At 43.3% G+C, this 27,673-nt stretch overlaps 1 protein-coding gene across 5 annotated transcripts; it reads right to left on the bottom strand.

The window, feature by feature from the left end:
- Window positions 1-556: 556 nt before the first annotated feature.
- Window positions 557-25,957, bottom strand: RNF20 (ring finger protein 20). 5 transcript variants are annotated; one of them, XR_005064953.1, is made up of 21 exons: window positions 25,581-25,957; window positions 24,560-24,714; window positions 18,744-18,911; window positions 18,460-18,607; window positions 18,133-18,315; window positions 14,823-14,941; window positions 12,446-12,592; window positions 12,199-12,276; window positions 11,885-12,004; window positions 10,356-10,535; window positions 9,311-9,446; window positions 8,860-8,981; window positions 8,369-8,739; window positions 6,775-6,892; window positions 6,025-6,174; window positions 3,973-4,185; window positions 3,018-3,143; window positions 2,708-2,848; window positions 1,909-2,010; window positions 1,241-1,660; window positions 557-1,207 (listed from the first exon to the last, which is right to left on the bottom strand). XR_005064953.1 is itself a non-coding variant. In XM_037035737.1 (21 exons), exons 3-21 carry the CDS (start codon window positions 24,686-24,688, stop codon window positions 1,484-1,486), a joined length of 2,928 nt encoding a protein of 975 aa, XP_036891632.1. In that variant the 5' UTR covers window positions 24,689-24,714; window positions 25,581-25,639; window positions 25,724-25,957; the 3' UTR covers window positions 557-1,483. The 5 variants fall into 5 exon arrangements, 4 of the variants coding, with proteins under 4 accessions (XP_036891632.1, XP_036891633.1, XP_036891634.1 ...); XM_037035737.1 differs by having other exon boundaries at window positions 557-1,660; window positions 25,581-25,639; window positions 25,724-25,957; XM_037035738.1 differs by having other exon boundaries at window positions 557-1,660; window positions 25,581-25,639; window positions 25,819-25,957.
- Between the last annotated feature and the right edge of the window lie 1,716 nt (window positions 25,958-27,673).

Raw genomic sequence — 27,673 nt, 5'->3', positions numbered from 1 at the left:
ATGACACTGTAAGATTGTCATTAAACTCATTTCTTAACCCATACCACATGACTGTGAAATTCATCACAAGTCTTGCTGATCACAGGCAGGGACCACAAAAGGACATGGAATTTGTCCTTGCCCGTCTCCTAGGACAGGTGATGATCCAAAAGGGATCCATTTTTTTGCAACCCCATGCCAAAGATACATAAGACTTCAGGTTGGCTGGTTACGATAAACTTAAAATTCAAGAACTTGCGACTAAAACTGCCAGACAGACTTCCACTCCCTGGCAAACAAGTCGCAGTCTCTTACCCCGACAGTGAGCTACGGAAGAGAACCAAGAATAGAGAAATAAACCATCATCTTTTAAGCATAATCTCCCCACAGAACACTCAATAAAACAACTGGGAGAAAAGTGCTTCAATTAATCAAATAACTAATCACAGTTAGCCTCTTATTCTGATTATTTCTATTCAAGAGGCTTTCTATTATTTTCTATTCTATTCTAGAACAGCAGGTATAAATCAACTAATGATGACAAATACAAAAGTTTCAAAGAAAAACAAACACAAAAGCAAATTGAGTCCTTCTTTATTTGAAGCTTGAGGAATATAAAGTTTTACAAGGAGATTACAGGGAATCTTCCAGAAAACAGGGATCAGAACCACCTCTGTGGAGAGGCTGAGAGAAATACATAGGTCCCCTAAGTTCCCTGAATCGAGTTCCCAGAGTACTCAGTAGCTCTCTTTACCATCTCAGTACTGTTCCCCCATCCTCTCCAATCTTAATTTCATTTGGAGATAAAAGGGACTACAGTATCTGAAATTAACCTGCCTCAAGAATTTACAGAATTTAATGAGCAGAACGTTCAAAACCCAGATTATTTCAACAAGGAGGCCAGCTGACCTCAGTAAGTTACTTGGCTAGTGAATAAAAAATGAACTGCATCATCCTGGAAATAATTTCATTAAGGTTTCAAACCATCCAGGAAAGAATACCACAACTAAAACATCTTGACCCAAGTTTACAAAAAGTTTATTCCCTAAATCAAGAAAAGCTTGTGCCCATCGAGGGCTTAATTCTGAAAGATCGCACGCGCATCCCTTCCCCAAACAGCCACGTGTCCTGTAGGTTCCCTATCCCCTTCTCCACGGCAAAAACACCAACTCCACTTCTGCAGGTGGAATGGACAATCCAAGTTTTTACAGTGAGCCCGAAGACGAAAATGCTGAAAAGTCTAAAAGCACGAAATGAACAAGGCTGGCAGGGAGACAAATAACAGTTGTTTGTTTTTAATTCATTCTATAACCTAAGACTTGCATTTACCAGTCCCTTGCCCTGACGGCATCTAGCTACAAGAGAATTTAGAGGTCAAGTCTGTGAAGGACAGGTAGTTGACAAAGTGCCCTGTGAGTGACGGTCAGGGAGGGAAGAGGTAGAGGTTTGATGGTTAATGAGAAAGTGCCTGTCGAGCCAGCGCCCCCTCTACTTCTGGCCTGGATCAACCAATGTAGATGCGGTGGAAATCGTTGGCACCAAAAGCAGCGTTACACTTGGGACATTTGCGCTGGCGGGTGTCATAGCGCGTCTTCACACACTCGAAGCAGAAGACGTGGAAACACTTGGTAAGTACAGCATCCTTTTTCCGCATGTTGCAGCATGGACAGGTCAGGCGTGCCTAAAACAGAAAGGAGAGTCTGAGCAACCATAAGGGTTTATGATCCGAAGGGCCCGCATACACAAGCAGACAACCACAAAATCCACTAAGCGCTAAGGACCATTTTCCTCCCCCCAAATAAACCATTCTCTGGTTATATTCATGTCAAGAAGTTCAGTATTTATTCTCCCAGTCTGTTAGCAGGCCACTTCAGACCCCGATTAGCCAACCCCCCCCCACAAAGCAATCACTGAGGTAGTTTTTCTTACCTTGTAATCCTTAATCTCCTCCATCAGAATCTCGTCGCACTTGGGCACATTATCTGGTTTCTTTGTGGTCTCCAGCTTCCTCCGGAGTCTAGAGATGTCCTCCTGTGGTAGGACGCACACTGTTAGACACCCCCCAGACCTGCCATGTGAGAAAGACATCACTCCACCTTGAACACCCTGCTGTGGGAAGAAGCCCTTTCATGCCCGACTGTCTTTTAAGCATGTAGAGAATTGCAAATGGCAAGATACTCTCTTTTGTTTCAAAACAGGCAACTGTGATCATATCACCAAACTAGAGTCGCACTTAATTATGGTCAATTTCAGTACTAACTGAAAATACAGTCTAAGAATTTAGAGGCATTAAATTTTTTAAAAAGATGAAAAACTTGATGAGACACTATTTTAAGCCAATTAGTTTTAAACTGAGGGTAGATTGGATTAAAATAATTAAGATTTATGGATAAGACCAGAAAAGCATCATGAGAAACAGCTGACACGCCAAAAACAGGAAAAGTATAGGAGAACTTATAGAAGTCCTCTAATGTAGGTATGTTGCCACTTATTTACTAGTGCATCCGTTTAGTAAGTTCTTACTTCATGCCCACTAGGCGTTCGGCACCATGACAGGCTTTGGGGACACAGCAGTGAAGAAAACAGACTCTGGTCTCTTCACCTGAGAAACTTGAGTCAAACAGGAAATGACATACTTTGGACCAATGTCCCTTTCATAAGGAGGGTCATTTGAGAGCTCAGAAAACACCCAGCAATGAACAGGTAAAGAAAAAAGAACTGCTTTTACCTGGGCTCGTTTAAAATTAAACATGTCCTTTTCTTTGGTGACACTGTTCTCCACAATCTCATCCTGAAAATCGTGTAACTTCTTCTGCGCCAACTCCAATTGTGCTTTGAGGTCATCTGCAAGTTGCGCTGCCTCCATCGCCTATGTGGGATGTACGAATAATGTCACCTTATCACCTCCTGTATTTCCAGTGAGCCAAAACGCTAACCCAAGTGGAAGGGATAAGTGAGCCTGTGATTTCATCAGTGCCATGCTTATTTGTCCCTCTGAGACTGACCGTCTGTTCAGGTTACAGAGTAATCCGTCATACCTTGCGTTTGTTCATCTCTAAAGCTTGGGTCCTCAGACCCAGCTCCTTCTCCCCAGTGCCGATGTTGCTTTGTAACAGATGTTCCTTCTCTTCCAATTTCCTTACTACCTGTAACTGGGCATCAACCTTGGTAGAAGAAAATCGGATTTTAGCACAAACAGGAACAAAAAGAAAAACCAACTGGGTGCTGTTAATCCACAGGCCCACAAAAGAGAATCTGTTAAATTCTCAAACTATTACCGATTTTACCCATGAACCCTGCAGATTAGAATAATTAAAAGCTCCACTTTTAACACAAAGAGATATTGCTGATGATTCAAAGAGTCTGGGAAACCAGGGAAAAGATTCTCTCCAAATTGCCAAGAACGGAGGAAGTTACACTTGGAGAGCATCGTCTTCTCCAGCCACACAACCCCGAAAGCCTGGCCATTCACACTACAGCAGGTACCACAGCTCCAACAAAAAGCCAAGCGTCTCTCTTTCAGAATGGCTCCAGGTTTAAAAGTAGTCTTTCCTTGAAATTCAGCACAAATAGAATCAAAAAATCTTACGGGGTAAAAAGTAAAGCCCCCCCCCTGCCCCCCCACACTCTGATCCCAACGTCCAGAAGTAATCAGGTAAGTCTCACCGGTTGTCACGTCACCTTCCAGAAATTTTTAGAATACACAGCACATGGACACAAAGACATGCGTTTTTAACACAAAAGGAGAATAAACCACTTAATGATATATTTGGGTATTTTTCCGTATCAACAGGCCCATATTTGTTTAAACAGCTATGTTGTACTCCTCGGCAGGGACATACAATTTATTTACCAGTTACCTAATGATATACATTTTTTAGTTTTTCCTACTACAAAAAAACCCTGCCACAAACATCATTTTTAATGAATATTTTCACATAGAAATTACCCTACTTCAACAGAATTCTGGAAAGCTCTATTCATTCTAATTACCTGAGTCTTCAGAGTCAACACCTGGTCAGCCAGCTCCTCCTTCTCTTCTTTCAGTAACTTATGGATCTGATTGGACTTGATGCGTTCTGACATGAGCTTGAAATTCGCATCATCCTTCTCTCGCAACTGCTGCATCAACCGGATATTTTGCTCCTGCATGTCTTCAAAGGCCTGGCCTGTGACATCCATCTCAGAGAGGAGAGCTTCCTCCTCCTAAGATAAGGAGGAAAACCCTTCATTTTAATCAAATCAACTGACTTCAAAAAAAAATGAGCACAGGAAACTAAACTTCCCCACTGTTCATTCAAAAATAAATTACCCTAGCGACGAAGAGGCACCTCACTTTCAGAAGCACCGTCCTGTCACCGCCTTGGCCCTGCTGTGCAGAAGCAGCCCTGGGACCCGAAGCCGCTGGCACGGGTAATGGGTCTGACACCGTTCGCTGATCTCTTCTCAGCGTCAGTTTCAACAGACAGAATATCTCCACACCAGAGCCCAGCACACCGATGAAGTAGTAGTTGGTTAGGAGACTTCTAACATAAAACCTCACATTTTCTCACACTTTTCATCATTATAATACTGCATTTAATCTACAAACTTTTCAACAGCACTGCCTAACAAAACATATCTAAAATAGTTTTCTTATATTTGTGTTATTATAATGAGTATCTTTTCATATGTTTAAGAGTCATCCATATTTTTTTTCTGTGAACTATTCATATCTTTGCCTATTGTTCCATTGGGTTGATGGATTTTCTTCCCTATCATTTTTCAGAATTTTTGTGATAACTGTTAGAAATTTGTTTTTCCCTGTTCGTCATTTATCTTTTGGCTTTGCTAACAGTGGTTTTTGCCAATTAGAAGTTTTGTGAGGTTTTTTATTCACAAGTAAAAAAATTATCAATCCTTTCTTTCATGTCTTTAAATGTTTATTAATAGCTAGAAAGGTCTTCTCCCCTCCAAGTTTTTAGAGAGAACTGACATTTTTTAGATAACGAGTTGTTCTATATAAGAACTAAGTGTGTCTTTCTACTTGTACCAGAACCTACAGTAATACAATTTCCTGATAATTATTTGAAAAAGAGACAGAGAGGGAGAGAGAGGAATGGTGATCAGATTTAATACGTCAAAACCCCACTTTTCATAAAGGAAATGTATACAGATTCTAATAAGTTCCTCTTTTAGAGGTACTTAATGATCTAGCCACCATCAGAAACACTTCGTTTCATTGTCACTTTGCTATTTCTTAGAAACACTGAAGGTAACACTAAAGGTGTTCCTCATGGTAAACACATACGGGTTTTCCAGCCATTTTCGTATCTTTATTACTGAATGTTAATAATTCACTGGCACTTTAAAGAAATACCTGCTCCTTAGCAGAAGAGGGACAGTCTCTCTAGTTCCATGACCCACAAACAACCACAGTTATAGCACTGGGTATTTATTTATAATCTGTTTGGGGTACATGTGTTTCTTAGTTTCATATACTTATAATCATAATGTGCATGAAATTTTGTATCTTTTTAATTTAACATTCATTCTACCCCCAATTCCAGATCAGCAGAGAAAGGATAGACCCCTTAATAAACAATTTCTGAACAAAATGCTACATTTAAAAATAACAGTAAACTTCGTGTTTCACGAATACACACAACAAAATAACTGAAGGATGAAAGACTTCAATGTAAAACAAACACATGTACATAGAGGAGAAAAATATTTTTAAAGCAGACTGGAGCCCTGGCTGGTACAGCCCGTGCACTGAGCACCAGCCTGCGTGCTGAAAGGCCGCCCGTTCAATCCCCAGCCAGGGCACATGCCTGGGTTGCAGGCCAGGTCCTCAGCTGGGGGTGTGCAAGAAGCAACCGGTCGATGTTTCTCTCACACATCAGGGTTTCTCCCCCTCTTTCTCCCTTCCTTCCCCTCTCTCTAAAAATAAAATAAGATCTTTAAAAAAAAGACTGGAATGAAAGAGCAAACTTCACTGTCAATAACTCACTTGTCAGATAACGCTGACTCCCAAAGCTGGTTAAATAAAGGAAGTGTGCCCACCTGCTTGGCCATGGCCAGCTTCTTCTGCAGGTACTCTATCTGCTCCTCCACGGCCCGGATCTTCCTCAAGGCATCCTCATCAGCCATCTTCTTGTTCTCCTTTTTCTCCTTATCCTCTAGATCCTTGAGTCTCTGCCTTAGATCGTCCAACTACAGGAGGAGGGGAATTGCACAAAAACACAAAAAAAGCTCTGATAAGTGTTCAAAAATCAATGACTATTGTACACAGATGGAGGGCCCACACCATCAAAAGCAGCTTTACAGAATTATGCAAGGACGTAAATGATATACCAGCACAACACATCAAACGCCGTTTTCACACTACTCAGTCTTGACTTTACAGGCTTCTATAAGCAACATTTTTGATCAGTGCACGTGTATGTTTCTCTGGAATAGCAGTTCTCATCATTTTTGTTTTCCTTGGCCTCCAAAATTTTAAGAGAATAAGACATTCTTCCCAAAAATAATCAGAAAAGAGAATCACTATAACGATGATTTTTTTATGGGTAAGGGTGGATAAAAAACTGAAAAGGCTACTCCTACTCCCAGTAATTGTGACATGTCTCATCTACCACCTAGTGGAGAATATGGAAATCTCTATTTCAGATGGCCCTTGAAAGGGAAGGAAACGTTGCTAGGTTTTAAACACTAACTTTAAAGAGAAAGAAACTACATCCTCCAGAAGTGTGAAGGAACATCCCACAAATGAAGATTTTGACCCGAATGATAAGCGGTGGCGGACAAGAATACCTCTGCCTTAGACTTCTTCTCAGCGGCCATTAGCTGAACTTTGTCTCTCTGTTCCTTCGGGGCGGAGCGGTACATGTCCAGCAACAGCTTCATCTCCTTCTGGCTCTCCTGCGCCTTCCTAGGACGAGGGTGGCAGAGGACAGGGAGTGGGGTACAGAGAAAACAAAGGGCACCGGAGCAAGGGAATTTCAAACTGAGCAAGATATTTCACACCAGTTCTATTTCACACTTCATAGCACACATCTAAAAGACAAAACTTGCACAGACTATCGAGAGACTTCTGGATATACTCAGTGAATACAGAAAAGTAGTTGGATAAAGGAACCATTTCCCCCTGCAGACTGAGCTCTCTAACAGAGAGTTAGCAAATAAACCCTCGTGGTCCTTGTTTAACAGGCAGATTTCGGGGCCCTCACTCTTAGAAACCAGCACTCAACCAGTCTGAGCTGGGATCCAGGACTGTATTTTAAATAAGTCACCCAAATGATTCTGACACCACACTTGAAAAAACCCTTTGTCTTAAAGATACCAAGAGAAAGAAAGAAAAAAAGGGGGAGAGAAAAATCAAACATTTAAAATATACTGCTATTCCTAGATTTGACAGTTAAGTGATTAACCATCAGCCAAAGATGGAAACTTCATCTCTTAATAAATTATCAAACCTCTTAACTACACTTGCATACACCAAAGAAGTTCAAGCATTTTGAGTACAGTGGTCCCTCAGATCCAAACATCAATACAGGCTTCACCGTGACTAATGTGAGGCAAGAAGTAACCTGTTCTACCAGAGAACTTATTAGATAAGCAGGAAGAGAAGGGGCAATGTGTGAGATTTGACAATGCTTCACTGACCAGAAGGTCTGTCTTCCTGTTTTAATGCTTATAGCTATAAACCTCCTAAAAGCCCCAACGGGTGTAGCTCAGTGGGCTGAGCATCTCTCCATGGACCAAAAAGTGACCGGTTCAACTCCAAGTCAGGGAACTTGCCTGGGTTGCAGGCCAGGTCCCTGCCTGAGGGGTGGGCAAGAGGCAACTGACTGATGTTTTATCTCACACATCAATGTTTCTCCCCATCTCTTTTTGCCTCCCTTCCCCTCTCTAAAAATAAACAAAACATCTTTACAAAATAAATAAACCTCTTAAGAAGTCTCTTAAAATGACCTGATATTGATATGTGCACAAACTAGTTAACTGCCAGGCAAACAGATCAGTATTGTCCAAATTATAGTGAATATACTCTACCTGATATAATTTAAATCATAGTCAATGCCAGCATTCTGCCAGGGGTACCATTCAGTAATTCTCATGAGTGTTACTTCAATCATGACACCCCTTCACTTAACTTGGGTTCATAAGCAATAAAGCCACACCGTGGGGCTTACCAAGACCTGATGGCCAAAATGGACTACATGGCAGCCACGCAGGTCATGCTGGCGGGACACCTGGTCCAGAATCGAGACCACATTAACTTCGAATTTAGTTACACTCAAAACAGTAAAATGATCAGATAAACCATGCTGTCAACCGAAGATCTCATGCATGATGTCCTAACCTTGGCTTTTGGGTCAGAAAGTTGCCCTAGCATTGCTCTTACTTGAGTTCAATCTTCAGCTGTTTGATGATTTCTGCTTCCTTTTTCCTTCCATCATCATGTTTCCCTTTCTCTTTTTCCTTTGCAGAATCTCTCTCTTTTTCTGACTCCTTTAGTTTCTGCTTCTCTCGTTCTCTCTCCTTTTCCTTCTCCCGCTCTCTTTCTCGCTCCCTCTCTTTCTCCCTCCTTTCTCGTTCTCGCTCTTCCTCGTCCCGTTTGCACTTAACGTCATTGACTTCCTCCTGAGGAGCCTTCGCTGCAGAGGCCTGGGCAGAGGAGTCCTCGGGATCCGGTTTGACCTCTACAGGCTCGTCCTTGGGGTCCTCAGTGCTAGACTGAGACTGCAGGAGGGCACTGCCACTGCGCAGGCGTGTCTGGGAGGACAAAGAAACGGAAGCAGCACGTCACTTAGGGCTACCACACTGCTTTCCTCACTCAAAAACCGCTTTAAAAACTGAATAGCAAATAACACTTATTCTACTCTTCCAGGTTACCTTATTCAGGTCAGACTGGGCTTCTCTCAGCTTCCGCTTATACCTTAGGACCTCCCCCTTCAGCTGGTGATTGTGATTCTGGAGGCTGCTGATCAGATGGCGCATCTCCCGGTTTATGGGGCCTTAAACACAGCAACAGCAATGTTACTACGCACTGTGGGAGCTAAGGCACAGGGGAGAGAGCACAGGACACATACATCAGGGATGCTAAGAAATAGGGAGACTTGCCGAAAGAAAAAGTCCTTCTCCGATGATGAAAACAAAACTGGCCAATTTGAGTTAAAACCAAACACTCAGGCTATGAACCGGAATGAATTACAGGACTTGATTTGAGGTTCTTTAGGACTTCTGAACTCCAGTGAGCACTAACAAATCCCGGTAACTGCACTGTGTCTTTCAAGGAAAGTACCTGCAGTGGCCAAACTGCAGGGAGAAACAGAAGTAACTATACCTGCTTGTTCATTGGCAGCAAGGGTCTGCTCAAACTCTATCCTCAGCATCTCATACTCCTTTCGGACCTGGGCCAGGGTGTCTTCTAGCTGTATCACTTCGGTCCTGAGCTTCTTATGAAGACTAACCTCATCTCGCTACACACAGAAAAAAGAACCAATCAAAATTCTCACCACAATGTGGGAATATCATCATATTATATTATGTTCCCTAAATTTGATCTTTATGGATCTAAGAAGAAATAAAGAAAACAGCAAGAGAGAGATACTATGAAAAATTCCAACTCAATTAATACTTACAAAGCACCAGTTAGAAAATACTGACTTGAAAATCAGCTGAATATTAAAGAAATAAAGAAAAAGGCCACTAACTCTGAGAATGTCACAATTTGGTTGAACTAAACAATAAAACAAAAATAAGCATATGTCAAGAAAGATATATCAAATTCAGTTCATTTGGCAGAAACATAACAAAAGAGCAACTATGATAAACATTACCTTAAGGACTATAGAAGATACAGAAATGAACACATAAATAAAAGTTTCCGCCTTTAAAAAACGTATTTACATAGGACAAGCTACAATGGCTTGTAAGCAGTAATTCAGCTCCTACCCACTATTCTGCCCCGTGCACACAAGGCTCCAGCCACACCACCCTACGTTTGTATCTGTTGTTCTCACTGTTGAATGCCTTTCTCCTATTTTGATCTACTAGTAAACTTGTATTTATCTGGAAGATTCACACTTCATTTTGGCAAGTGGAAACGAGAAGGCTCCAGAGTCAGATCTGATGCTGTCTCCCTTATCACTGCACCCGTGGGATACGCCCCTGCGGCACCACATTGCATTCTCATGGACACTGTTCTCCCCACTAGACGTACTGTATGATTCTTGAAGGCAGGATCCTCACCAGCTGACAGAATGAAAACCTATAGCCATTCTGTTAAGTATTTGCTGAATGAATAAGAGATTAATTGCATGTGAGAGAATGAAATTAAAAATTTATGAAGCAGTAAAAGCTTATATACAGAAAAGGCTACTCGTTACCTCGATGAGTTCCACCTGGCGCTGGTGGGTCCCCCTGGTGCCATGGAGCAGGGTCCGAGCCTCATCCAAGTGTGCTTTCAACTGCAGGCTCTCGTTGTAGAGGACAGAGAATTGTGACTGCATGCAGCGATACTCCGGAGTCTCCTTAACCACTTCCTCCACTGCGCTCCGCAACTCCACCTTGGGAGGACCCAAAGAAAAGGTCAGAGGCAGAATCTCACATCTGTGCCCTAGATGCCAGAGAAGAAGTAAAATCTTAAACTCACTGATGTCTTGCAAAATTGAGACAAACTTTATGAAGATTATGGAACAGGTCTACCAACTCCTCTGGGTATGTAAAACGTACCTTAAATCAAATCGGACCACCCAAGAGGTGGTACCTGGTACCTGTATTCTTCCACACAAGAACTGTTTTAACTGACAAGTTTTTATTGACATTATGTGTCAATCTAGATCCAAGAATACTAGAAAAGCCCTGTGAAATCTGACAGATCTAGGGACAGCGACGAGCACTATGAAATTTGCCAGGATGTTTATTTTAAGAACATAGTTGAGGACCCCAGCCACTAACTTAATTCTCTTTACTAACGGTGACAGGAAAAAATATTTTCGACATCGTATCAAAAACAGTTATGCTTCTCCTTAGCAACTATCTGTTTTAATCACCCAAACACTTCAACTGATTTTACTCAGGTTGTTTTTGTAGTTTTTCAGGTCAAATGTCTTTATTCACACATTTACCTATAAATAAACCAAATTACATGAAGACAGGTGGCTGTGATGGAAAGAGAAACGGAAGACTTTCAGAATCCACTTGCTTCCCCACCAGAACCCGGGGAGACAGAATTCCAAAGGGGGGCAGGTTTGAACACCACCGAGACCACTGACCAGTTTTCTCCATGTTCTAGCAGCTGGCCGCTACAGAGCCCGCCTCTAGGGCCCACACCTGGCCGTCACGGACATGTGAGCAGGCCCCCCCCCACAGTGCGCACACGCTCCTGGCATATGTCTGTGTACAGCCCAACTGCTTTTTAGTCCTCACCCAAGGATGTGTTTATTGATTTTTAGAGAGAAAGGGGAGAGCGAGGAAGAAGGCGCCAGAGACAGACAAACATCCACTCACTGGTTGCCTCCTGTACACACCCAGCCCGGGATCAAGCCACAATCTAGGTGAGTGCCCTGACCTAGGATCAAACCTGCAACACGCTGGTTTATGGGATAACCCCCCACCCAACTGCGCCACCCAGCCAGGGCATGGCCATCCTCTACATCCATTTGGATCCTCACCCTGGTTCATCCTCGTCCTCATTTTTCTCAACAATTCCTGTTACAGTGCCTTGGTTCAGTCAATGTATCTTTGTAGGTCGCTTTAAATCTTTTCAGAATGAGGCAGGGCACGACCAGGTAAGTGCGTAAGTGACAGACCAATTTTCCTTCATAAATTATGAGGGGTTGCAAGCACGCACGCGAGTTGGCCAGCAAAGGTCCCGTTTTACTCCCCGGGACCCTGTGAGAGATGTGTCTCCCACCTTCAGCTTCTCGTTTTGGGCCGTGACCTCATCCAAGTCTTGCCGCAGCTTCTCCAGCTCACAGTGGCGGTTCTGAGCCAACTCTTTGTTCTCCTCAAGCTCCGCATTCATCTCCTCAAACTGGAGAGAAGCAGAAAAACAGTAAAATGAGACTAGAGAACAGAAATTTTTAATCATTCCCTTCCTAAATGCCTGTCTTCACTGATCCACTCTTCTAGCAAAGCCCCACTCTACCCCTCGTGGACACAGCCCGAAGTACCTGGCACCACACCGGCACCAGGTCCAAACAGGTCCCGGGGGAGCGGCCGACCCACCTTCCGCGCGTTGATGGTGATCGTGCCGCCATAGAGACTGCTCCCTGCTCCATAGACCTTGTAGCCTTTCGAATTCACCTACAGAGAGGACAAAGACTCTTAGTGAGAGACCCCAAAATCTCAGTCCGGTAACCAAGGTAGCTTCGAAGGGTCCATCTGTCCCCCAGAACTACTACCCAAGCCATCCTTTCTGAGCAGACTCCGTAGAATGATTCTAGTCCCCAGTTCCGAGTAAAACAGCACTTGCCCGTTCTAGGACCTCCGCTAAGTGCCGGTTGAGCCGCTGTTCCCTCTTCCGGATTTTGTCAATATCCCACTGCAGGTCGTCAATCATGGACTCCAGGACAGACACCCGGGACTCGGCCGTCTCCACTTTACTCTGCAACTTGGAGAACTACATCCCAGCGACAGGCATTCATAGAAATATAGCAAAAAAAAAAACAAAAAAAAACTAGGTTAAGAAAATGGCAAAATGGCTTATACCAATACCTTCTTCCCAATGCATGAGTACAAAAATGAAATTACAGGTTCTTTTAACAGTTCTAAGTTACAATCATGAAAACCATAGAAGTTTATACGAACTTCCACACAGGAAAAAGACTACTTAAGATTCAGTAATTTTTCTACCTGAAAGAAGCATTATTTCTCTAGAGAGAACAAAACCCACCAGAAAAATGAGTATTTTTTAAAAACAAAAGATAGCAGCCTTGACTTTTATCAGATAACATGAGACAAAAATTTAAATATACGTGTATATTTAGAAAAGACAGCCCAGCTGATGTGGCTCAGTGGATTGAGTGCCAGTCTGTGAATGGAAAGGCCACTGGTTCGATTCCCAGTCAGAGCACACGCCTGGGTTGGAGGCCAAGTTCTTAGATGGGAGTGTGCTCTTTCTCTTCCTCTCTTTCTCCCTCCCTTCCCCTCCCTCTAAAAATAAATAAAATCTTCAAAAAAAAAAAAAGAAAGAAAAGACAGCTATCTTTACCCTCAACTTTTCCTTCCTACATTTCCATAAATGATAACCCAAAAAGAATAAAAGGAAAACTTCCACTTTCTTTTTTAAGCTCACCCCAGGACAATCTTGAATTAAACACTATAAAGACACAAAAATCTTTGTTGTTCTGTTTATTTAGGAGCTACACACCAGCTAATACTACTTAATGATTCAATTATAAAACTGTTACATGTGCACATTAATATACACATATCCCTTGTATTGGTTTTTAAAATATGGCCCCAAAATTCTTTGACAGGCCTCCAGTCAAAAGGTGGGATCATTGCTTCCTTCTCAAGAAGCAGAGTGAGTCATCATGAGTGACTCCGTGGAAATGCCATGTAACTCTGAGGCTTTGTCTGAAAGGCTCTGGAGGTTCCTCCTGGTGTTCCCGGGACACTCGTTCTCTGGAATAAGTCGGCAGCCATGTAAGCAGTCTAACCACCCTGGAACTGCCGTGTCAGAGAGGCAACACGCAGGTGTTCCAGTGGACAGCTAAGGTGAGCTCCCAGATGACAGGTAGCAGTAACAGCCGGCCACACAGCCATCTTGGACATCAGTTCAGCTGAGCAAAGCAATGTCTCTTCCCAGCTTTGTAAAGTAAGTGAGATTTGGGAGAAAGTCTGGAAGAGGAAGGTTCTGTCATCTTTGTGGCAACTAGTTTCTCTTAAAGCATGACCAAAAAGTCATTATGTTTTACTGCATTCCCACTTATTTATAAGCACTGTTTTTCGCAGTAACCTTTGAAGGTTGATGAGAATCCACGTATATTAATAAACTTCCCAGGTGATTCTCAGGCAACCAGCCCAGCACAGACCTTGGCCCTGGAGTTTAGGAAATGAGGGCATGATGTAGAACACAGGTTTGAGGTTAAACAGACCTACACCCCAGTCACAGGTCCATCCCCTTCTGGCTGTGTGCCCTCAGACCAGGCACCAACCTCTCTGAACTTGTTTCCTCGGCAGTAAGATGGGAGCTGATATCCACAGAGGACCTAAGTGTCGGGCACTAAGTAAATGATAACTAAGGTAAGTCAAACTTCAGCAGACTATCCCTTGAACTAAACTATTGACACAATGCCAATCGAGTATCAGAAGAGTCGTATAAGGCCTGTCATCACTTGTCTCAGTCATTTTATATGAACAAATACCCAAATCTCAACATGGTTTGGTCATGGCACCATTTGGGTCCAAGTTTGGACTGAAAATCCACATTCCTCAAGTTCCTAGGCCATCGATAATGCAGCAGTTTCTACTGCCCCATTCTCAGATGAATTTCTACCAACCCTTTCCTCAATGTCATTGTGCCTGGTCTTTTATATTTGGGGCAATTCATTATTTGGAGGTTCAGTGTATTTTGCACACACCAGTATTTCATCCTAAAGACTAAGATCCTAAAATTACTGTTTGAACACAGGCACAGTCAAGGAGAAATATTCAATGATTTTCTTCCTTTTACAACACCTAGCCTCAGATTTTGCTTTCTCAGCACTGGGTGCCTTAGCCTGTCCTGCATGCTCTTCAATATATAAAAACAGGCTTTCTAGGGTCAGATGACCTTGGAAGCACTCAGGATTCTGAGTCAGCGTCTGCCACAGGGAACTAGAAACTACCACTTTCTGGTCAAGTACCTCCTGGGACATGGTGTGATGCTTCTCCTGAAGGAGGTCTGTCAATTCCTGCAGCCTCATATTCTCTTGCGTGAGGAAGGAATTCAGCTCCTGCACTGCTTCCTCCACTATCAGATTATCTGAGGGAGAAGAACTATAGTTTAGCATGTGTAGTATCAAATAACAGAGCTGCATATCCCACCAACGCAGTAACATGAAATCTCACTGAACTTTCTAGAAAACGTCAAGAAGTAGGATGGTTTTTATTATGTGCACAAGACAGATTAACTACGCAGAAGTTAGAAGACCTGCTTCAGGAAATGATCACAGAGCCAAGGTCACCTAACTCCCATCCCTCCCTATGGAATCAAAATGTCTTGAGAAAACAAATGGAGAGCCCTGACTAGTGTGGGTCAGTGGGTTTAGTGTCGTCCTGCAAACCAAGAGGTCATTGGTTCAATTCCCGGTCAGGGCATATGCCTGGGTTGCAGGCCAGGTCCCCAGTTGGGGGCGTGCAAGAGTCAACCAATTGATGTTTTTCTCCTATATAGATGTTTCTTTCCTCTTTCTCCCTCCTTTCCACTCTCTCTAAAAATAAACAAATAAAATATTTTTTAAAAAAGAAATGGAGAGTTTCTGTAACTTTATTCAGATAAGGGACAACTACCCCCAAAAAATGAATTTTAGAAGAGGTATCGCTAATCTGTCAGACTTAGTAGCAATAAAATTCTTTTTTATAAGGCTATCGAAAACTGCTACTATTCACTAACACCAACATGAAACATCACTACGTTGGGAGAGAGAAGGGGACCACAGAGCAGAAACTTCCTTGTTCAAATGAGCACCTATCAAGTCCTAAAGAATAAAGAGCATAGCGTTACGGATCATATTCTGGAAAACCATGCTACAGGCACACTGAAGGTGAAAAACCAAGTGCACTGTTTATAAAGAAGGTGGATAAGCTACAGAACTAATGATACCAAGTTCACAGGTTTAAAATTAGAGTCCCAAATACGAAGCTCCAACCCAAATGCGAGTACCTACACGCAAGCAGATGCTCTAGGGACACGCCCTGCCCTGCAGAGACAGCTGACAGAAGAAAGGCAGTGCCCCTCACACCCCTCCCTGGAAGCACTCTTGGAAACACAATACGGAATGGTTGGTCACGTAACGATTTCTGCAGTTTTCCACCAGGACTGCCCGTCAGAATCCCTTGCGCAACTTTTAAAATTAGACACTTCCCTGGAACCTATCCTGTGCCTACTAAATAAGAATCTCCATAAGCAGAACAAAAGAAAAATGTAATGCAAACAATTAAGGGATCCATAATCCAAGTTAACAACTACAGAATGAAGTTTATTTAATCTTCTTAAAATCCTAAGGTATCAAGAAAAATAGAATAAGAAATCAATAAATATTCAGTGAATTATTAAACAAGGTGATAAATTCAATTCTTTCGTATCGATGACCAAATGAACACAAGGGAAAAAATTAACTGCCAAAACGTTAGAGTTGATGCTACAATTTATACTTCGTATATCTTTATCTCTTAGAAAGTTCAGCTTATCAATGGCAATTGTCCTCTATGTTAAGCTTTGCAGCTGGTAACTTGTAATTAATTTTTTTAACTTAAACCTTAAAATGCATGCCATCAAAAGAAAATTCCAAAGTACTGTTTAATATACTACTCATTTTAGTTCTTTTTTATTCATTTTTTTAAGATTTCATGTATTTATTTTTAGAGAACAGAAGGGAAGGAGGGAGAAAGAGAGGGAGAGAAACATCAATGTGTGGTTGCCTCTCATGTGCCCCCTACTGGGGACCTGGCCTGCAACCCAGGTATGTGCCCTGACTGGGAATCGTACTGGTGACCCTTTGGTTCGCAGGCTGGCAGTCAATCCACTGAGCTACACACCAAGGCTCATTTTAGTTCCTTTTTAAGTATAACAACTATCTTACTTGGTACTCATTTATAAAATCAAGTCTAACACTGACATAACCTTTGCATATGTCTTATCGTCTGCGTAAAATATGTAGATAGTATACACCATAAGGCATATGACATATACATGTGGCATTTAACTAGGACTTGACAACACCACCAAGTACAACCAAGAGAGAAAAAAGCAACACGCAGCTCAGTTTCCATTAGGTGACTTGGAGGATTTAAAGCCATTCGTTCACCATTAGCTAAGCGCCCACCAGATACAGCGCCAGACACTGGAGAGACAAAGAAGAGTGAGCCAAGGCACTGCCCCAAGAGACAGGGTTTAGCTGGAACATAAAAAGAAATGCAATCCATACATACAAAGGTCTGTTTACAATGGTTATCTTTGGGAAGTGAGACAGGAGGACTGTCACGGTCCACTTTTATGTTTTCTGGCTTGTATATTTTAAAACAACCGTTATTGAAATAATAAGCAGATAGAGAAGTAAAAGAAACCCTTACCTGCCAAATTTTCACAATTTTTTATATGCCTTTTCTTTTCACTGATAATTTAGCCCAAGTATCTTCAAAACCAAAATTACAAAGTAATAAAATTCTAATTGCCCACCCAATGGTTCAATCTCTATTACACTTAACATGTTTCTTTCAGAAATAAAGGGTTAACTGTCTTAATGATAATCAGAGAAATTAAAATATTACAACTAGACCAGCATTACTATTAAAAGCATGAAACCCGGGCATTTAATAAGACACAGCCTAACTACACAAAGACTTAACAATACTGTCCAAATACAAATTCCTGTGTTAACACTGAACAGTATCACACTTATTTCAAATAATTTTATTTTAGACACTTTCCATCCATAATATTTTGTTTCCTTTTTCAACAGAGATCACCTGACAACTCTAAAAGCTGGACCAACTCTTTTTTGAAATTGTTAGATAACAGAAAAACAAAAAACAACATATTAACTGACTTTTTGAAGTCAAAACTAAGTAATCAATAAAAAATTTTTAATGTAATTACCAATACTTAAAATATTATCACTAAGAAGTCAATGGCCAATATTGCACAAATACACAGAAACAGAACTTTTTCTTAAAGAATACAACTACTTCTGCTACTTGCAAAAGTGTAAATTCATAGAGAGTCGGAATGGGGCTGACAACACCTTCCCTCCGCTCCCTGGAGGACTGTGGTGCGGCTCAGAATGTGAAGCAAATTACTAACGTGCCACAGTAAGAACATCACCAGTAGCACTGAAGACTAGGATTCCACGACATTTAATTATAAACATTTGATTTGTGCAAAGTACAAATCAGCACACAGAGGTGCGTTCCTACTCCTCCCCCCTGCTCCCGGCCTCCTGGTCCAGGCCTCACCTCCGCCGTTTAGCTTCCGGGCCAGCAGCTCCACTTTCTCTCGCAGCTTATCATAAACAGTCACAATCTGGGACACAGCTCGGCGGGAGGACTCCACACGCTCCTGCAGCTGAGATTCTATTTCTTCACTGGAACTGCTGGCCAAAGTAGCAAGGAAAGAGAAAGCTGGCTCTTGTCCTTCCCCTGAAGGGCACAGGGGAAAGAGAAAGCCCCCCAAATTACTTAACTGGAAATATCAAAATCCATTTCCCCCCTCAAATGGAGAGCCCCAAAGCAAGGCTCTTCCAAGAGACAGCACGCGTTGGCAAACCCACCAGAGACACTCACCCCTGTCTCGGTCGTCCTTCCGCTCCTGGTTGCTGTCCGAGTCCGGTTCTGGCTCCGGCACGACCAGGGCTTTCCGCTCCGTGAGCAGGTCCCCCAAACTCTGCTCCAGGTCGTACCGTTTAAGGATGATGCGGATGTTTTCATCAAACTGGAGATCAGGTGCAGTTATAAAACAAACAGAAGGGCATAAATGGGTAGTTTTAACAAAAAGATACAATTCTGGCAATGAAGCAAGTGCGAAGGCGAAGGGCAATGACAATCTGAGCCAACACACAGTCAGCTACCTGACTCCAGTAGCGGTTGACAATCAGCAGCGAGGCATCGTCAGTGGCCTGTCTTCGTTCCAGCTTCTCAATGTGCTCCCGGAGCTCGTCTTCGATGGTCTGCCGCTGGTCCAGCATCTCTGCCAGCTTGCGATTTTTGGTTTGCAGTGTTCGAATGTCTGAATCCTCCTGCCCCAGGAAACCACTCTTATTAGTCTCCACAATGAAGTTAGACAAATCAGCTGTTGAATTCAACAAGGCCTTAGTAGTTGACTAGCTATTTCCTATGGATAAAGCTATTCATTAAAAAAAAACTTAACAAATAATTAGATAAGAAGTAGGAGCAGGAGAAATAAAGGGTCTAGGATGATGGGAGGAGAGAATGACATGCAGGAGTACACCAGAACCTCAGCCTTGCTCATCCCGCTGTCCCACTCCTGTGTACATCCACAAAGCTCTGCGCTGTGAGGCTCCACCGTCCAACAGCCATCCATCACCTGAGCATTGCCTTTCGTTCCTTCAAGACTTTGGCACCTGGGTCCTTCTGAACCCCAAGTCCCTGCCTCAATAAATGTGTGTATATGTGCACATCCTCTGGCATCTAAGCTGTATTCTGAACTCTTTAACTGCAACAGTTACCTCCTCCACTGTGCTTCGGCCACATACCTCAAAAGCCACGTCTCGGACTTCAGTCTGGAACTCTGTCACATCTGAAATCTAAAATTCCAACTTCTCATTCCCTTAATAAACCCCTATCTTTCCAGGTATCTCATGCCCTTCGCAATATGCTGGCCCTCCTCTAGAGCTCCAAAATTTTGGATTCTCACCTGTCCCCTTGTCAGTCCCCTCTGTGTCCACTATCTTCCATACCTCGACTATACCCTAGTATATTCCTTCAAACTCCTGCCTGTGAGGCTCCTCAATTTTCTGCCCTTAATCCTTTTATTTCACCCTGCACAACCACCCTAATCTGAATCAACCCACACATCTGACTATTCCGTTCCTGTACCCAGTATGCTGAGACTTGTAGGTAAGGTCATTAAACCAGGGAGACTGCTGCCACTATAAAATAAATTCCTAACCTGAACAGATCTTAGAATTTCTCTAGAAATGTTTCCTTGACAAGTAAGCTATCTCCTACGCTCCAACGAGACAACATCAAACTACCAAGCCCTGCCTCCTCTCCTGACACACACAGCAGATGACTCTGCTTCCCACTCCAGAGAGAAAATACGAGGCATCAGATGGAAAGCTCCACTGCCCAACTCCCTGACCCCTTCACACCACTTACCAGTGCGTAAGGATTACCTGTGCGTAATCCTTACAACCTCAGCACGTGCTCAGACTCCCACACCCTTGTTTCTGCCAAATCATCACTCCATCGGTACTACACACCCCTCTCAGTATCTTTAACTTCTCTCTCTCTAGCTGCTTCCCTAGGATAGGGGATGGGCCGGTATTCTACGCAAAGAAACAGGATTCGAAGGGGGGTTTTTACTTTGCCTAGGAATTAACGACTATTTTAAGGTAAGAGCTATTTATTAGAGTACCAATTTCCTGTTTTACTTCCCTCTTTCATTTTGGTTAAATCATTCTTGATATATTAAAAGAGTCAATAGTTTCCCAATGTACCAGCTTTAATTAACACTGTTAATAAACTACATCTGAGCACTTCTTCCCCTTCTTGCTGTAACTGAAACCTGTACGAAAATACCCATTTCCCCTCAGGCTTCTCCGGTAGCCACTGATTCTCTCCCACCCTTTGAAGCCCTGGGTCTGCAGACAGACAGGTGTCCTCCTTGTTCCCAACTGCCACTCCCAGGCCATTACCCCACCTTCTTCCCTAAAACCCCCTGGCTTTGCAGCTCATGCCACTGGCCTGCACCACCTGCACCCGCCTTGCTGCACTTATCTCCAGACGCCCAGGTCACTGCCCTCCGTTTCCCGAAGACTTAGCACCTAGACTGTCCCCACTCTCTGCAATACTACTCCCGTCAGAGTTCTCACTGACCGCAGTCCCCACAGTGATGCCCTTTCCTATATACACTGGATCAAGTCATTGACCTCCTCTCTTCCAGGCACCCGGTCCTCTAACTTCCCTCACCCACCAAACTCCCAGTTAGTCTTAGTCTTAGCTGGACCTGTATGCTCTCTCTGACCTCAGTTCCAAACAGCCCATTCTCCACGATTATCACCTAGTTTCCAGCTTCCACTCTCTACCTTCCTGACTCCAGCAAGTCCTCAGCTCCTCCAGGTTCTACCACCGTAGGTCCTACACTTTTCAATGTCCTTCACTCCTCTCACCTCCTTAAAATCCCTTCTCTGTCAAACTTCAGGTCCGTGATCGGTCATTGTAATCACGCCCTTTTATAATCCTCTCCTTCATCATACTGTTTGGTACAAACCCCAATCCTGGTAACACCCAACTCTCCACCTATGCCACACAGGCCTCCACCAGACAGCTCGATGTGACCAGAAGAAAGAAAAAGCACCGTGCTGACTGCTCTCCCTTTAAACTCACGATCGCAAACTCAAGTGGGTCCTCGGTGCTGCCCAGCAGCCCTACTCCACCTCCCGAGTTCATTCTCTCTTCAGGACAACTACTGCATACCTTCTCCTGTCTCTTCAAACCTCCACAACTTCCTCCCCCATCCTCACTCTCAGATGAGTCTTGCTTCTGATTTCACTGGAAAAAAACAAAAATAGAAGCAATCAGAAGAAGACGGCCACATCTATCTCCCATAACCACAACTACTGGCCAAACCGTATCTAGCCCCTTCCTCCTCCTGGTTGCTAACGGTCTCTGGAAAACCTGACTCTGCTCTCATTAAGGCCCATTCCCCCATCTGTGCATTACATCATCAATTTTATCTTCTTCACACAATCATTTCAATCATCAGATAAACATGTTGTATCTCCTACTTAAAAAAAAAAATCCTAAAAAAAAACCTTTCCCTTAACACTACATTTCCCTCTGGCTATTGCCCCCTTTTGTTGTGTTTTACATCAATACTCTCCCAAAGCACTGTCTTTAACCTCTTTGCCTCGATTCCTCTGCTCTTACTGTAGACTCTCCTGGGCTCACTGCAATCAGGTTTCCGTCATCTCTACTCCACCAACACAGCTCCGGTCAAGTCTCCAGTGCACTTTCCACTGCTGAATCTAACGCTCAGTCCTCCCCTTACTCAAGCCATCAGCAGCACCTGATCGACTCCCTGAAACACTCTCTTCACTTGGCTGTTGGGGCCCCACTCACTCTGGTTCTCCCCCTACTTCTCTGGCCCCTCTTTTTCTGTTTTTTCTTCTGCCTCTTCTCATCTCCTTGACATCGAAGGGTTATAGAGCTCCAGGTCTCTGTTCTCAGATCTCTTCTTTGCACTCTTTCCTTAGAAGGGAGCCTCTAGTCTCATGGATTTCATTATCTACAAAATGATAATTCCCAAATGTAGAGTTTTAGCCCCGACTTCTCCCCGGACTGCATATCACCATACCTAACTGCCTATCCACTCAGAGGTCTAGTAAACATCTCAGACTTACAGATCCAAAATTAAACTCATGATTTACCCTCCATGGCTCCCAATAATCTCCTCCTCTCATACTCCTCCCTAGCTCAGTAAGTGGAAATGCCATACTTCCAGAATCCCACAGTCATCTTGCTGCTTTTCTCTCATATGCTTCGTCCAATCCATCAGCATATCTTGTCAACACTACCTCCACAGTGGTCCAAACCACCATGATCCCTCATCAAGGTTATTACAACAGCCTGCTGCTTCGGACACTCTGCTGCCCCGGCCTTGGCCTGTCAGCCTGCCAGATTTCAGCACAGCTGTGGCGGACAGCTCCATTCACACTCTCACAGTCCCCACTTCAAGCACACTTTGGAGTTGTTTGGTTTTTTGCTCCACAATCTCAGCAGGCAACCTTGAAGTACAAAGGACGAGTCAGTGCCTTCAAGAACAACCTTCAAACGACTGGGGCAAGAAACAGTGGACATACGCCCCAGGTGCCCACCCTTAGTAAGGTGGAGTAAGCGGGGGAAGAGGGAGAAAGAATGAGGGAATAATTTTGCTAACTAAACTCCTGCTTATAACCCTGTCTCCTCTACAGTCTATTCTCCAAATATAACTCAGAGACTGTTACCATCCTGCTTAAGACCTCCCAACGGCTGCCCCCTGTCTTCTGGATAAAGTCCAAACTGGTATGTGTGCTCTGTGCTTCCCTTAGAGCATGTGGTTATCCCTACGAACAGCACACATCCCACTCTATTCCAACAGTCTATGCCCTTGTCAGTGCCGCCCTACAAACTATAGTCCAGGTGCTATGCTCAGTGTAAAGCACAGTGTCTGGCAAATAACAGATGCTTAACAAATACTCATATTTACTGAATGAATAAAAGTCCCTGGGATGCTAAATGTGAGACAGTGCTGAGACAAAATCACCTTCTGGCAGCAGCACGGAGTAGCTAAACCCCAGACTGACTCAGAAATGACACCTCATCAACAATGTATACTGAGTGCTTCTATTACTCTCTCTGATCTTCAGCCTCAATTCAAATAAGTACCAGGTGTGGTTTTGTAACCTGTACAAATGTAAAGCATTGTAATAATGTATCACCATGGCTGAGTTCCAAAATACAGGCTTGATGCTTGATCTAAACAGTGAAGCACACTATTATAGTGAGTTTCTGATGTCTACTAGACACATAACATTACTATTAAGAGCTTGGTGTCTGCCCTGGCTGGCGTAGCTCAGGGGATTGAGTGTAGGCCCGCAAACCAAAGGATTGCAGTTCGATTCCCAGTCAGGGCACATGCCTGGGTTGCAGGCCAGTTCCCAGCAGGGGACACACGAGAGGAAACCATACATTGATATTTCTCTACCTCTCTCCTTCCCTTCCCCTCTAAAGATAAATAAATAAAAATCTTTAAGAAAAAGAGTTTGGTGTCTAACAGTTTAATGAAAGTGTCAGCTTCATTAGAGCAAGGGCAACACCTAGTTTATGCACCATTATATTCATAATATTTAGCCCGACAATAATCATTAATAGCTCAAATATATTGAGTACTTCCCATGTTAAAAGTCATATTTTAGTCCTTACCAAGGTCTTTCATTTTATCCTTTCAACAACCCAATCACTTGGGTTGTGTACTTGTGTACAAAGGTACTTGTGTACCTTTTGCAGACAAGGAGACTAACAAAGCACCATGCAGCGAGAAGTGACGGAGCTGAGAGTCAACTCCAGGAAGCTGGGCCTCAGTCTCTGGCTCTTCACTACTTTGATCACAATTTTGCTACATTACTTCTCAGCACCTGGCACCTAATTTTTTCTTTCCTTTTTTAAAATTTATTGAGTTGAGAGAGAGAGAAGGAGGAAGGGAGAGGAAAAGAGAGATGAAGAGAGAGAAAAACACCTATTTGTTGTTCCACTTATTTATGCATTCATTGGTATTCCCTTGCACATGCCCCCACCGGGGATGAAACCTGCAACCTTGGTGCATTGGGACGATGCTCTAACCAACTGAGTCACCCAGTCACAACCTAATCTTTCAAGAATGAAAAACGAATGTACAGTTTCCCACCACTGAACACCTAGAATCAACGTGTACTAGGTACCAGGTTCTTCAAAATATATAAGTTCCCCTTTAAAAATAAAGATCAAATGTCAGTATCCCTTCTTCAGAACAGATCATTACATCATTTCATCTACTTTTGGCTGTTTTATTTGCCTCTTCTTTTCAAACCAGTTCCCCCTACTCCAGAAGGCTTCCAGAACTTCCTACTTTCAGGCTGCAACTGACAGAAGGAAAGCACACACTCCTACTACTGTTTCCACATACCGTTGAAGAGACACCTCCAAGTTTAATTGTTTCCACTGTGGTCCCTGAATCTTCAACAGCTGTCTTCTTCTCCGGAGGCATAGAGGTGCCTGGCTCTCCAGCCACTCTTTTATTTCCAATCCCTGACATCTTGGCACAAGATGATAGATGTTTTCCTGGAAGAAGAAAAAAAAGACAGAAACTCAAGTAAGCTATGCAAGGAGAGCAACCATAGGGACCACCTATGATGTAAAAACTAGCTATTCATTCTCCTGACCAACCTTTTAACCTGCTCCATTCATTCCACACCAAGCAACATCAAATTCCTCTTGGAAAGAAAGAAGTAAACTGTGGACTAAGAGTTGGGGCTGAATTTACACAACTACATATTTCTAGATAGGATGCCGGTAAGAAATAAGGTAATGGGTAAAAGATGAAGAGACCAAGAAAAATGTCAGAAATCTCATTTCCTGAAACAGAAAAACACAGTATGATCAGGATAGAGGTTAATACTGCTGCATTAGAAGAATCACAGGGCTGTAAAGAGGTCCAGCAGATGTTTACTAGGTCATTAATACTGGACAAGTCATTTATCATCTCTGAGCCTGTAAGTATTTATTTGCTAAACCAAGAATAACAGCAGCATATGCTTCTATGCCTTTTATAAGGAATGAGTAAGTACAGAAAAAACGTAGCATAATGCCTGACATGAAGTATGCACTCAGAAATGCTATCTCTCCTTTTTATATTCACACTTTTTTCCTATTTCCAAATGTGCTCCCCAAGGTTTTCTGCAACCCTAAAGAAGCTAGACCGGGGGTGCAAATTCCAGTTATATGGTTTAGGGAGCCGTGCTGGCCCTGAAAAAGTTCTTGAGCTTCGTTTTCCTCTTATGCACAATGGAGGGGAACAAATGTTCTGTCTGCCTACCTGCCTCCCAGGGTCCCAAAGCTCAAAGGAAAAGGAATGGAGGCCACAGCACTCAGCTACTTTAGAAAGCGGCCCTGCGATCACATCACCCAAACTACAAACTACACACTACCTCCAATTCAAGCTCCAGGCAAAGGGATGTCGGTGGCAGCAACCTGAATCGGCCCACGCCTGGAGACAGGGAAGACAGTGGGGCAGGAGAAGGGCCTCAATCTCACTCGCGAGCGGCCGGGGATCCCCTGCTCCCGCACGTACAAATGTAGGCCGGGGAGAAGGAGGCCCCGGAGCCGGAGAAGGTGGAGACTCCCGAGGGCCCGCAAGTCCCGTCGCACGCTGGGCCGAGATCTAACCTGGCTTCTCCCAACTCGCTTCGCCCGAGAGCAGAACTCGGGGTACTTATTCACCAACGTTCACGCAAACGGCCCATCTCTTAAACCTGACCCGCAGACCAAGACAGGTCGGGGCTTCCGGGAGGCGGGGCTAGGCACCGGAAAAGGGAAAGTGGGCGTCGCTTCAACCCGCGGAGGGAAATGACGCGCGCGAGGGCGCCAAGCGCCCGGAAGTAGGTGCGGTCTCTCTAGCAACACTTGGAGGTGGGGGCCCGTGGTGGATTGGAGGTGTGTTGCTACCTCGCTGACGCTGGAGAGAGTGCCAGTGACTTTTTTTGCTTGTTGATCTTTTACTGCTACCTGGTTTTTCTATTTAGATTAAGTGCCTTGTTCTGTTGCATGTTATTGGTCTACCTAGACCCATTCAGCTTGGCGATTGGCTGATACTCCGAGCAGGAAAAAAAAGCCTCTGGCGCCTGGGAAAATGTTACTGGAGCACCTCCAGTTGAAATGAAGGCTTCTGAGAAAATTCCGAGAGATTTCAGGGCTGTGGATTTTTCTTACAGGGATCTATGTACGTCCTGCCTACACATTAGAAACACTTGGGGGTGTATTAGTGTCTCTAGGGTAGTGCCTGGACATAGACATTTTTAAAACACGTTCCCCCAACCCCAACCTCACTCCTAACCCTCACCTTCTCTCGAGAGTCTAAGGTGCAGACAGGATGACAATTACTGCTTTTGTGCTTTTTTGGAACAAGAAAATGACCAGGGGGACGATAAAAAAACAAATCAATAGCTTCTGATCTCCACAGGAGTCTATTTTAAGCTAATTAAGCATTGATTTTTTTTTAGTCAATTGCACAGTGCTATTCCCCATTCAATTAAACTAAATGTTTTAATGATATGAAGGTAATCAATCTAACTTATCAATAAAAAGCTGTATGCCTCGGAGAACTATGTAAAACTAATGACATCAGATACTGGCCTGGAGGTAGTGTTGTATCTAAATACATACATACATATGTACGGAATTTAGGTCTCTTTGGAGGGGGGGGGGAGATCAAACCTAATCCACGCTAGACTTCTTATAGTGGGAAGCCTTTTGTCCCTGTTCTTGCTGGGTGTTACCTGTGAATTAGTAAGAAGATAAATAATAGGGAAACAAGTGTTTGTGGTTTCAGGTATTAGCAGACTGCCTAACCTGCAAAGAAGTGGTTCTAAGTGGACTTTTCATTTTGTTGGGGAAAGCAGAAGACTGAATTGTGTTTGGGGACCCACCTGCTGAAATACACTCTATGAGATAATGACTAGTTCTCTGCTCTCCCTCCATTGACTACTCTTGTCAAGCCTTGCAATCGCAGAGTCACTGAATGGCAAGCAAGCGTTCTTCTAGCCCAAAGTTTGTAAGCAATAGTTTCACAGGCCAATAGATATGCTCGTTTATTTTGTACAGTATTGACTACCTTTTGTGGTTAAAAACAAAACCTGACTTAATCACCAACATTTAAGATAAGGTATTTTACATAAAAGTCCACATTATCAACCTCTCTTAAAAACACTGTAGATGTAGCAACACTGGGCTCATATTCTTGCATGGTCACATTGCCTGGAACTGAATAGTGCTTCCGCTTTTATCCCTCTTTACCATAATCCCCACTATTATCACTTTCCTCACACAAAGTGAGTTTCATTTGAGTATCATCACCTGTGTGTTGTATTATGATAAATCAGTTGCTGATACTAAGTCACTATTGTTGGTTGCCTACCTAGCTTCCAGTCTCCCTCTCTCATCTCTTAACAGAGCACAACTAAGAATTTACTCATGTATCCATTTAGCTCCCTTCATTCTGTATGTCTCAGGGGAAGCTGAATTC

This window comes from Sturnira hondurensis, unplaced genomic scaffold (assembly GCF_014824575.4).
Source record: "Sturnira hondurensis isolate 20B ecotype Veracruz unplaced genomic scaffold, ASM1482457v3 Scaffold0022566, whole genome shotgun sequence".
NCBI classification, from domain to species: domain Eukaryota; kingdom Metazoa; phylum Chordata; class Mammalia; order Chiroptera; family Phyllostomidae; genus Sturnira; species Sturnira hondurensis.
The sequence above is the reverse complement of the archived record's forward strand: the minus strand, read 5'-3'. Positions and strand labels throughout refer to the sequence as shown.

What these genes read in the sequence shown, in the direction of transcription:
- RNF20 (XM_037035737.1), bottom strand. Translation starts at nt 24,688, where the DNA reads ATGTCAGGGATTGGAAATAAAAGAGTGGCTGGAGAGCCAGGCACCTCT. An exon ending in TTGGAGGTGTCTCTTCAACG is followed by an intron (nt 18,912 to 24,559) that starts GTATGTGGAAAC and finishes TTCCTGGGGCAG; the next exon opens with GAGGATTCAGACATTCGAAC. An exon ending in CCGGAAGCTAAACGGCGGAG is followed by an intron (nt 14,942 to 18,132) that starts GTGAGGCCTGGA and finishes CTTCTCCCTCAG; the next exon opens with ATAATCTGATAGTGGAGGAA.